Source organism: Impatiens glandulifera, chromosome 5 (assembly GCF_907164915.1).
Source record: "Impatiens glandulifera chromosome 5, dImpGla2.1, whole genome shotgun sequence".
In the NCBI taxonomy this organism is placed as follows: domain Eukaryota; kingdom Viridiplantae; phylum Streptophyta; class Magnoliopsida; order Ericales; family Balsaminaceae; genus Impatiens; species Impatiens glandulifera.
Window position 1 is genome coordinate 49,171,444 of NC_061866.1, and position 13,137 is coordinate 49,184,580.

The 13,137-nt window shown below is 31.9% G+C and overlaps 1 protein-coding gene across 1 annotated transcript; it reads right to left on the reverse strand.

Annotated features, from left to right (window-relative positions):
- Positions 1-4,356: 4,356 nt before the first annotated feature.
- On the reverse strand, positions 4,357-4,935 carry LOC124939591 (protein TRACHEARY ELEMENT DIFFERENTIATION-RELATED 7A-like). The gene has a single exon (XM_047480051.1). It carries the CDS (start codon positions 4,933-4,935, stop codon positions 4,357-4,359), a length of 579 nt encoding a protein of 192 aa, XP_047336007.1.
- Between the last annotated feature and the right edge of the window lie 8,202 nt (positions 4,936-13,137).

Here is a 13,137-nt window from a genome sequence, read left to right on the forward strand (position 1 = left end):
GAACAAGAATATTGCGCTGTCTAAGAGGATAGCGGGGACAAGGATTCCTCTTACTTTTAGAGAGGTAGATGGGAGGTCAGGCGGTGCTGACGTGGGAAGAACACAGTGGTCTAGACATGTGGGGTCGATTATCCGGGACCCCGCAATCGTCTCACACCGTCTTCTAAAGTGGAAGGCATTAAGTGCGGACCAATTGGATTCACTTTGGACTGCTATCAAGGTAATAATTATTACTTAATTATACATTATTCATTAAATAATTATTTTTAACATTTCAATGTTTTTTTCAGGATCCGTTCGAAGCTACTAATGGTTCTATTGATTTATTTCGAAAGACCGGATTGGGACACGCTAAGCAGATATGGGATAGATGGCGGTCGGATTTGAACAAGGCATATATCCGCGTCCACAAAGGAGACGAGGCGGTGGTACTGGCTAATCCTCCACCAGACTACGATCGAGATGATTGGGAGTTTGTGTGTCGCAACCATTTCTTCACGGAAAAATTTAAGGTACGATTTCATAATTCAAATAAAAGTTGATATTAATTAATCTAACTTCATTTTTTATTTCAAATACAGCAAAACAGTCGTACAAATATAATTAACAGGAAAAATCTAAAATTCCCACATCATACTGGAAGAAGAGTTGGTAAGTACATTATTTGTAATAACTTAATCTAAAGATTGTTATTAATTATATAAATCATTTATTTCAACAGACGATTGAAATGGGACGGGCACCGTCTGTCATCGAAGTATTCAAGAGGACTCGTACCCTAAAACCGACAAAAGAAAACCCAACACCCATCCCGGACGAACACGTGCAAGAGAAAGTTGTAAGTGAATTAAATATGTCTAGTTTTCTATTATAGAAATGATACTTTATTTCAATTGTGCAAGTTGAGATGGAGGAGGTTCTTAGTAACGAACCTGGAATATCTGATTTTGAATTGACGGAGAGGGTGTTCGGACAACAAAAACACAGGGGAGTGTTCGAAATGGGATCAGGCATCCGGCCCACACACTTTCGCGAGGATCGTCGAAGTGGAAACAGTTCACAACGAAACAATGAGCGGTTGTATGAAGAGAATCAAAGATTGACGCTCAAACTGGAGGAATTGGAGAAGAGGGACGAAAAAAGAATGCGCATAATCAATGAAATGCAAGCGGAAAAAGAAGAAACAAATGCAAGAATGGAGAGAGAAGTTAGAAATGAATGCAAAAATGGAGAGAATCAAATTGTTTATGAGGAAACAACAACCACCACCTCCTCTCCCCACAAGCTAATTCTAGTACGTTCTGATTGGTTGTTTTGATTGAAAACATGTTTTGATTAGTAGTTGTTTCGATTTGAATTTATAACAGATTGTTCGGATGATTAGTTTGGTTGCGAATTTTGTAATGATAATGATCATTTAATGTATGTGTCATTTCTTTTATTATTGATATATTGGTTTGGCTGAACAGGTTTGGTTGCGAGCAAAAAAATCGGCATATTTTTAAAATTTTACAGGAAAAAACTGAAAGTAATATTGAAATCTTTCGGTTTTTCTTCAAATGGAAAAACCGAGAGTTATATGAAAACTTTCGGTTTTTTCATTTGAAGAAAACCGAAAGTTAATTAGAAAACTTTCGGTTATACTCATACGGGAAAAACTGAAAGTTTTCTAATTAACTTTCGGTTTTTCCATTTGAGGAAAACCGAGAGTTAATTAGAAAACTTTCGGTTTTTCCCTCAGGAGTAAAACTGAAAGTTTTCTAATTAACTTTCGGTTTTACAATTGAAGAAAACCGAGAGTTAATTAAAAAACTCTCGGTTTTACTCTTACAGGAAAAATTGAAAGTTTTCTAATTAACTCTCGGTTTTCCATTTCAAGAAACTCGAGAGTTAATTGGAAAACCTTCGGTTTTTCCCTAAAGAGTAAAATCGAGAGTTATTTGTAAAACTTTCGTTTTTTCTCTATGGAAATACCGAAAGTTTTTCAATTAACTTTCGGTTTTACTCTAGGGTATCTAAACCGAAAACTCTACGATATCTCTCGGTAAACGCCCAATTGTTTTTAACGAAAGAGTTAATACCGAGGGATGACGAGAGTTACCAAAACTTTCGATAATGTGTCTATACCGAAAGTTATATGGTCAAAACTGAGAGTTTTTTACTCTCGTTTTTGACCCCTTTTTCACTAGTGTAGTCAGCTAAGAATGATGGAGTTATGATTACTTTGATCTTTGATGAACAAAAGGGCCAACAAGAGGACATGTGTTTACTATTTCATCTCTCATTGATGAAATAAAATAATTGCATTTCTGTTGGAACTTCTACAATGTAAATTTAGTTATATTGTCTAAATATTATCTTTTAACTTTATATATCCAGTTCATAATGAATGAAAATCATTTAAGTAGTTTTTTAATGTTAAAACTAAATATGAAATGAAAGAAAAACAAATCAGATAATAACAAAACAGCTGAAGGAAAGGAAAAAAACTCATTCCAACATTTAATAGTTTTAATTCAACTAATGATTAAATATCATAATAAAAGAAGAATAAGTTCTTCCTTCTTTTTTGACCAAGTTTTGGTGGGTAAATAAGGATGAGTTCCATTATTTATTCTTAACCTAACAAGAACCAGGCTAAACAGTAGACAAAAATGAGCAAAATAACATAGAAGTCAAAACTCTTCTTTCTCGAAGATGGTCTGTTTTGGCTTTGTGGTTTTAGTTGTCAACCACCTCAATTATGGTAGTTTCATAGTCACTAGGTGCCTCAAATCCATGGAGATTGATCACTGTGGCAGCCACATTTGCAAGTCCTCCAGTTGAAACATCTTCATGTACCTCACACCAGCCATCAAACCTGGCCCTCCAATTGCAATAGGCACCTGTACAAATGCAACCAAACCCACATATGTATTTTAAGTATATTGTTATTTACGGGAAATTGTTAATATTGAAACCCAGTTGACGCAAACCTGCATCTCAAACAATATCATCAAAATCTGAAGAACCTATATTTCAAAATTGACAATTTCATTTGAAAATCTAAATTATAGAGTATTTATATGAGAACCCTAAATTTAGGTTTCGTGGCCAGAGAATATATTACTAAATGCGAGAAATATATTTCTCATAATTGAGCCTGCTGTCATTGTTAGACAACGCAAGCTCTGGCGCCGAAAAATGACTATTCCATTGTCATCTTGATCAAAGAAGGAAGCATTTTGCTGGAGGACACTCATGCCATATTGAGGGTGCCCTATTGTTCCTTGTGGATGGTACATATCAGGAGCAGTCGACCCTCTAACCAAGTCTGCATATTTGATGAAAAAAGACTCAATCTCAAAGATCTAATAATTTGAAAGAACAAGATCTAGCTAGAGAATACATACAAGACTTTGGAAGTGTGGTGTCGAGGTCAGATCTAACATTGCGTTCGACGGTGACGGGGGCAAGTGGAGCCTCCGAAGATAAGGCGCTCTTGTCTTGAGTCGTCGTCATGTATGTGTGTTAATCTGATATCCATAGATGAATGCATCGCGATAGCGTCCTCCATTGGAGATTGTTCTTTCGTAGTTTATTGTAGATCGATTCGAAACCCTAGCCGTTTTTCTATATTTTACAAATGTCCGAATCTCAATATATACTAAGATATACCAAATGCGAGAAATACTAAATGCGAGAAATACATTTCTCGTAATTGAGCAAAATGCGAGAAATACCAAATGCGAGAAATACATTTCTCATAATTGAGCCAAATTCGAGAAATACCAAATGCGAGAAATACATTTCTCGTAATTGAGCGGTAAAACAGGCGCGCGAGGGTATTACAGACTTTTCACAGGACAAAAAGACCATTTTTGCCAACTTTATCAACCGTAGGCTTTTTTTAGAATTAGACCTCTTATGAGGGTCATTTCATCAAATTTCCCATAGATACTCAACATTCTTTTCTTATCTGGGTTTATTATGGGGTGGCTAGCATGAACCCTTTAAATCAGAACATTCTTATTATAAACCGAACCTGAAGTGCTACTTTTCTTACTAAAATATTTGTTACTGGAGCAGATACCTTGGTGGAATCTTATTCTCTTTCAAAGTTATTTTCATCTCTTTCTTCTACCATTAAGTTACTAGAAATTATCTGTTTGCATAAAAGTTTATGCATATTGCATTGTAAACATATTTCAGTTTGAATTACATACATTCCTTATAATTTGCTACAGTTTGTGGACAAAGAATCAAGAGCTAGTAAATGCTCATCACTGACCGGATCGGAGTGATAATTTATTACAATGATGAATGGAAAGTAAATTACTTGTTCATGTAATAACCATTTAATTCCAAATATTGGGATTAGCTTTTCTGGTGAATATCATTGTTCTTGGCATCAGAAGATGTTGTTTCTTTGGCTATTTCAAGGTCATGGCCAGGATGATTCTGAGACACTTGGCTAACTATTTCATTCTTCTTAGTCTCTTCTTCAACGTGAATATCTTCATCAATACTTAGTATGACAGTTTGTGTAGTACCATTTGGACCTGGTACAACAGCTTCTCGAATTTTCAAGTGCTCATCAACTCTCACCACTTCCATCTCCTGAATTTGTTTCTTCTTCCTCTTCTTCAGAAAGCAACATAATGCCACCGAAAGAAACCCCAGTAAAAAAAGGCCACCCAGTGACACAAACACAACTATGATGGTAGTATGATGTCCTGGCGAAGGTGGTGGTGGAATTGCAGGCGGCGGTGGTGGTGGTGGTGGTGGTGATCGTGGATGTGGCGGTGGTGGCAGGGTTGGATGGCTGGGTGGTTTTGCTGCTGCTGGCGGCGGTGGTGGCGGGAAATTGGGGTGGTAGGGTGGTGGCAGGATTGGAAAATGAGGTGGGGGAGGTGAAGAAGAGTATGGGAAGCCATAATTTGGAACAAAAGCCATAAATTATAGTTAAGTTAATATAGAAACTTGATCAGATTAGGATTTGGTGGAAGAGAATGATGAAACTTAGAGACTATTTGTAGTGGTAAAGACTGTTTATTTATTCATATATTACTTCTAAGGTTTTCCACTATGTGACTTTATCTTTATGCTAAGGTTATCAAGGTTGTCATTGTTTGCATTGAAAAACACTCATCTTCATCCATCCTACAACAAAATTATCAATTCTCTATAACTTCATTTTTTTTCTGTTTTTTCACCATATTTGTATAGTGCTTTAATGAATTGTAATCATGGGTCTGTTATGAACTTTGCAAATGAAAATTTAACAATAAAAAATCTACTCCCATACTATACATTCAGTTACATAAACATTTCGATAACATCTCAAACTAAGATCTTGATATTTTGGTTTGAGGAATTTATTAAATAATTTAAATTATACCAAAAAAGCTTAATGTATAGTTTTTATTTAATTTAGATTCAATCTTAAACAAGAGTTAGGATGGCCGAGTTGTGTAAGGCGCTAGACTTAAGTTCTGGTCCACTAATGTGGGTTCAAACCCCACTTTTGACAAAGATTTTTTATTTATTTATTTTGAAAATATTAAAATCCTAAGATGTAGATTTTATTTTGAATAATATGAATATGATACACAAAAATGGACAAACAATGGCATTCATCCCAAATGTATAAAAATCTTACAAGAAAAAGGAAATAAAAAACAAAATATATTCATGGAATTATTTAGGCACATTGCTTCATTTTGAAATGTATTATTTTGCTCTTTATATTGAGTAATTCTTTTCAGTATTTTCTTTCATTGAACAGGTCATGTACATGTTCTATAAAAAAAAAAAAAAAGTGAAACGTGACCTTATTGATGAACTGTCTGTATTAATACTCTATTTGTGTTTGACTTGAGGCACACTCATATAAGTTATAAATTATTATTTGTTTAAATTCACAACTATAATCATAATTATATTTTTATTTTTCATAACAGATAATATATATTGAACTATTTCCATATCTATTTTTCTTAGTGGAAGGTAATATAAATAACATTCACAAAAATGGACAAACAATTGCCCTCGTGCTAAATGGTTACAAATTTGACAAGAAAAAGGAAAGAAAAAACTACAAAGAGTTGTCCCAAAAGAAAATGATCTAATCAAGTTTTACATTACTTTATTTTATTTTGTATGTAATAATGAAATATTTATTTAACCTTTTTTCAAATGTATTATTTTGTTTTTTTTGACTTTTTTTCCCTATTTTGTTTGAGTTTGGGTGAGCATCGCCTATACCAAAACCCACTAACCCGTTGAAATCCACAACCCTATATCTGATTTATCTGAATGGATGAGATATAAAATGTTGATTAAGTTTAAATATATATTGATATAGACAAAATTATGTTTAATTAAATAACTGAACGAAATTTAAATTTTAAAAATTGTCTACGAAATATATAAACAATAATCGTTTAAATACAACGAAACAAAATCATGATATTAATGAAACCTAATCTAATTGATTGTAGCTTATATTTATATGTATAACAAACATGTTTTACAAACATTATAAACAGTTTAGTTACAACTATAAATTAGTGTTAATTTAACATCTAAGTTTAGGTAATTTCTAACTTAGTATAATTTTAAATTAAATTGCATTACTTAATGTGTGGATATAATTTTTTTATTTTATTTTACTAATTATGTTATGTTAGGATTTGTATCTCTCAAATCCGACCTACTTGAAAACAATCTGTAAAAACACAAGAAAGAAGAACACAAGAACACACAGATTTATAGTAGTTCACTCAAATTGAGCTACATCCACTTCAGCCACCACCAGATTTACTATGAAGAAGAAGAAAGAATACAGAGTTTTTACCTCACATTTTATCTCTCTAGAATTCTGTCTCTACAATGTAAACCCTTAATAATCACATATTTGTAGGGTAAACATTTAGGTAATAAACCTAAATAACTTTGGTCAGGTCCAAGCCCAAAACCAAAAAAAAAAAACCCAATAAACTCTAATTAACAATGTAGAGTTTATTATAAGTGTAGGCTCCATAACTCAACAATCTCCCACTTGAAGACTAACTTCATTATCTCTCGATCGGTAGTGGTTTTCCATTCGGTGTCTTAACGAAGAAGACCAACTGAAGTTACGCACAACTTCAGTTTCTCATTTGTCACAACTTTCGTCAACATATCAGCTGGATTCTCACTCCTGTGAATCTTCTCAAGAGCTAATACTCTATCTTCTAAAGCTGACCGGATGAAATGATAACGAACCTGTATATGCTTCGTCCTGCCATGATAAACATGATTCTTTGCAAAATGAATGACACTCTGACTGTCGCATCGCAACACACTTCCCTCATAATCTTGACCCAATTCTCACAAAAAGGGTTGTAACCACATCATTTTCTTAGCAGCTTCTGTCACAGCAACATACTCTGCCTCACAACTAGAAAGAGCAACAATCTTCTGTATTTTTGAAACCCAACTGATTGCAGTACCTCCCAGAGTATAAATGTACCCTGTTGTGTTCTTCCTACTATCAACATCACCACCATTGTCAGCATCAACATATCCTTCCAAACCCATATTAGACTTTCGAAAACACAAAGCGAGACCCGTACTTCCTCTTAAGTATCGTAGTATCCATTTTACTGTTTCTCAATGTTGTCTACCCGGGTTGCTCATGAATTTGCTAACAACTCTCACTGCATGTGCTATGTCTGGTCTTGTGCAAACCAGCGTATACATAATACAACAAATGACAGAGGCATACGGAACAGTGGCCATGTAATTTTTCTCCTCCTCTGTTGAAGACGACTGATATTTAGATAGTCTGAAGTGACTGGCTAAGGAGGTAGTAACTGGTTTTCAATCATACGATTTAAACCTGCTAAGAACTTTCTTCACATATTCTTCTTGTGAAAGCTTGAGAACTTTTTCATCCCTGAAAATTCTCATTCCAATGATTTGTTTAGCAGCACCCAAATCCTTCATTGCAAACTTTTCAGACAAACTCTTTCTTGAACTTGTTAATCTCATACAAGTTTGCTCCAACAATCAACATGTCATCAACGTAGAGGAGCAGAATAATGTACGATTTATCAAATCTCTTGATATAGCAGCAATGATCAGCTTCACACCTTAGAAAACTATTACTTTTCATGAAGCTATCGAACTTCTTGTACCATTGCCTTGGAGCCTATTTCAAACCATACAGACTCTTCTGAAGTTTACACACAAGCTCATCTTTTCCTTTGATTTCAAATCCTTCTGGTTGCCGCATATAAATCTTTTCATCTAAATCACCATGAAGAAAAACAGTTTTGACATCCATTTGTTGAAGATGAAGATCTTCTTTCACAACCAAACTCAAAATAGTTCTGATGGTCATCAATTTAACTACTAGAGAGAAGATTTCATTGTAGTCAATACCTTCTTTCTGTTGAAATCCTTTCACAACCAACCTTGTCTTGTACCTCATTGTTTTATCATGTTCTTCTTTAATCCTGAAGATCCATTTGTTGTGAAGTGTTTTCTTTCCCTTTGGTAGCTCAGTGAGCTCCCAAGTCTGATTCAACATCAAAGAATCCATTTCATCTTTCATAGCAGACTCTCACTTAATCGATTCATCAGATTGTATTGCTTCCTCATAACATTCAGGTTCACCTCTATTTGTCAACAAGATATAGTTTAGAGATGGAGACCACCTCTCAACTGATTTTCGATTTCTTGATGATCTTCTCAACTGTATAACCGGTGTTTGCTGATTTACCTTTGGGACCACATTCTCAACGATTTCATCTCCAACAACACATTGTTCTTCTTCGATAACCGGTATATATTCAGCTGAAAATTCTCTCAAAGCGACTGTACCAGTCTCTTCCAACTTGGAATCACCATCTGATGTCTTCCCAACACAATCTTTGTAGAGAACTTGTTCATTGAAGATAACATTTCTGCTACGAATGATCTTCCGATTTTGATTATCCCAGAAACGATAACCAAACTCGATATCACCATAACCAATGAAAAAACATTTATTAGACTTTGGATCAAGCTTGCTCCTATCACATTCATTAATATGAACATATGATAAACAACCAAACACTTTCAAATAAGAAATGTTTACTTTTTTATTGCTCCAAGCTTCTTCAAGAATTCTGAATTCAAGAGGAACAGAGGGTCCCCTGTTTATCAAATAGACAGCAGTATTAATAGCTTCTGCCCAGAAGGTTTTAAGCAGCCCTGCATGCAATCTCATGCTTCTAGAACGCTCGTTCAATGTTCGATTCATTCATTTAACTACTCCATTCTCTTGAGGTGTTCGGGGAACAATCTTCACCATACTGATCCCATTCATAACACAATACTCTTTGAAATCTGAATTGATATATTCACCTTCGTTGTCGGATCTTAAACACTTAATTTTCTGACTTGTTTCATTTTCAACCAAAGCCTTCCATTTCTTGAAAATAAAAAATACTTCAGACTTGTGCTTCATAAAATATACCCATACCTTTCTTGTTGAATCATCTATAAACGTCACGTAGTATTGTGATCCGTCAATAGAAGAAACAGGTGCAGGTCCCCACACATAAGTGTGTACCAACTCTAGCCTTTCTTTTTTGAGCTCCTTCCCAATCTTTAAGAAACTCACCCGTTTCTGTTTTCCAAGAATGCAGTTTTCACATAACTGATGTTCAACAGACTTCAGTTCTGGAATCTGTCTATTCTTCAAAAGAATTTTTATCCCTTTTTCGCTCATATGACTCAACCTACAATGCCACAGCTCACTGTTCTTCGAGTCATCAACTACAACATCAACTGTTTCTCTGCAAGTTGAAGTCGTGTATAACGTTCCAGCTTTGTGACCTCGAGCAACAACTATTGCTCCTTTAGTCACTTTCCATGCACCATTTCTACAACTGAAATTGTGACCTTCTTCATCAAGTTGTGTAACAGAAATCAGATTGCGCATTAAACCTAGAATGTGTCTGACCTTATTAATCTTCCAAACAGAACCATTTTTTATCTTCAATTTGATGTCCCCCATGCCAACAATATTCAGTGGCTCACCATCTGCAAGATATACTTTCCCACAGTTTTCAGCCACATAATTCTCCATTAATTCTTTGTGAGTAGTGGTGTGGAAAGATGCTCTTGAGTCCAAAACCCATGAATCTATCGGGCTATCAACAGACAGAAGTAACGCATCAACAATATAAGACCTCTCATCTCTAATCAAAAACTCACTTCATCCTTAATTTTTCTCACTCTAGAATTCCAAAAGCCCTCTTCTTATTTTGTGAGTGTTCTTCAAGTTCTTCGCTCGATATTTTCCGTTAAAACCCGGTGATAGTTCAGGTACACTGATCAAGCTCAACGAGTAGTGATTTCAGTGCAGAATCACTATTGGATTCGTTTGTACCCTAGGAGACATCCATCTACGATAAGCTCCAGCACAAACGGGAGATGGTGGAATTATTTTAAGGGAAATGTGTCAAGCACATGCCTCGAATCAACATCTTAATCGGTGATTTCGTTCTTTGTAATATTGTATTTATTTAATTTGTTTGTAACATCATTTATATATATATTTCTGTTATTTTTCAAGACAAGATTTCTAACAATCTTAAAACAGTTTCATGTGCTAAGTTATTTAGTAGCTTGTGCCATTGAAATTTTTGTCTTTGATGTTTCAGGAATACAAGTTATGATGTTATAAACTAGATGATCGATTATTTCGACAAGATAGAGTTGTTAATCTAAAGGAATAGAAGAATCTACAAATAAAGATAAGTCTTTATTTTATATATATATATACATATATATATATATATTTAATGTTAATTATTATTAATATTATTTGTATGAAAGCTTACGTTTATAAGCTAATATTCTAAAGAAAAATGATGTATATTTATTATACAAACGTTTTCTAGAAAATAAATTAGAAAACAATAATTTATTTTATTTTTAAATAAATGTTTGTTGGTTATTAAAATTATTAATAATAATGAATAAAAATAAGAAAGTAACTAATATGTTAGCTTTCAATTTTCAGTGTTAATTAATTGAAACATATATTTTAAAATAATTAATTATTATATATATATATATATTTTTAAATTAATTAAGTTTGATAATTAAAAGAATGTGATATTAAGATTAATAACTAAGTAGAGATAATATATTTATTTATACAAGTATATATTGTCTTATATATTTAATTTGATTATGTTGATAAGTGATTATTAATATAAATCATGCATATTAACTAATAATATGATGATTCATGTTCATTCATAATAAGTATGATCATCTAGAAATTTATATACATATATAAATAAAGATTTATTTTTTATCTATTTTATTTTAATAGATAATTTTGAAATTTGTCACAAATTGTGTTCTTTGATTGACAAAGAATTATTATAGAATGTTAAAGATCATCTAATTAATTAAGAAACGAATAATTGATGATATGAATATTTATTTTTATAATTAGTTAGTTTTATATTCGATTAAAGATAAATGATCAACATTCTAATTAAGTGTAATAATTAATATTCTAATTAATTATCATGTATTTTTTAAACGTATTTTTAATGATAAATGAAATTGTATATATATTTGTTTAATAATATATGACATATTATTTATTTGATTACGTTTCTATGTTATTGACTATATATATTATAGTTGTTTTTGTTGTGGTGACAAAAATTCATGAAGCAATAATATACAATATCATATATATGGATATATTAATTTTGGTTTAATATAATATATTTGATATACATTGTTCAACGCATCATTAAGACTTACTTAATTTGATAATTTTGAAATCAAATAATTACAAGGAAAGTCTTGTTTGATTTAAGAATAATGTGGAAAACGTGTCGATATTATGGGGTGCAAACGTGTAACCGAAAATAAATATTTGAGCGACTTCGGTCAAAGATGCTTGAAATATTATGATTTCTTTTGTAGAAATCATGTGATACGGTAAATATTTATTTGATTAAATATTCTAATTTCTTTTATAGAAATGAAGTGTTAACATAAATATTTTAATTGATTAAATATTTTAATTTCTTATGTAGAGATTATGTGAAGAATGATTTACAAATGAATAAACATTATAATCTCTCGTATAGAAATTATGTTTTATTCAATTAAATATTTATAATATAGTTATCTTATTCAATGTATGATAAGTATAACAAAAGAAATTTGTAAAAGAATTGTGTGACAATTTCTTGATTAGAAAATCATTGATTTAAATCATACAAATGTGTGTGTTTTAAAAAGGATACCAACACGAATGTGGGGGCAAATATTTTTATTGATTATAACACAAAAATAATTGTGTATATTATGATAAATAAAAAGATAATTTATTGTTAGAGAAATATTTCTCTATAAAAGATAAAGTTGCGCAACTTTACAAAAAGAAAGAAAATAACAAGAAAATGGCTTGTTTATATTTGTTGAGTTGGTGTTCAAATCGATATTTTAGATTTGAGGATTTTGAAATCAAGAAACGTGTCATATTTTGACATTATTTTCGTAAAACTTTGAAGAGCCAATGTCTTCAAAAGGATTTTATGAAATAAATGAAAAAGAAAGTTTATAAAGTCTTGATATGACTTATAACAAATTTTATAATAATATATGAAAATTTGATCATACTTTTATTAAAAAGTGGATGTGACAATTATATATATCATGAAGACAATGAAAATTATTTCATTACGTGTCTTTTGTATGATATTTTTATCGTTGAAAATTACGATAAAAATGATTAAATCCATAAAGGATATGAATTGCACTAAACGAAATATCATGTTGTTATCAAATGATATATTGATATTATTAAATGAAAGACTTTACGTTTTAAAGTGAATATGTTTACACTTAGAAGTGCAATCTACGTATGGAAATCTTTTAAGAAATTTATGATAGATAGATTAAACATTATAATCTATATTTTTGACTTATGTCGAAAAATAAAATATTTTTATGTAAAATATATATTCGTTTACACGAAGGTAGAATAGTTCAAAGACATTTTGTCTACTAGTTAGCCAAGTAAACAATATTTTCATAAAAAATTAAATGATAAGCATGTACGAATGACTATGCTTCTTATTAGAA

Excerpts from the sequence above, each read along its gene's own strand:
- LOC124939591 (XM_047480051.1), bottom strand. The coding sequence starts at position 4,935 with ATGGCTTTTGTTCCAAATTATGGCTTCCCATACTCTTCTTCACCTCCC.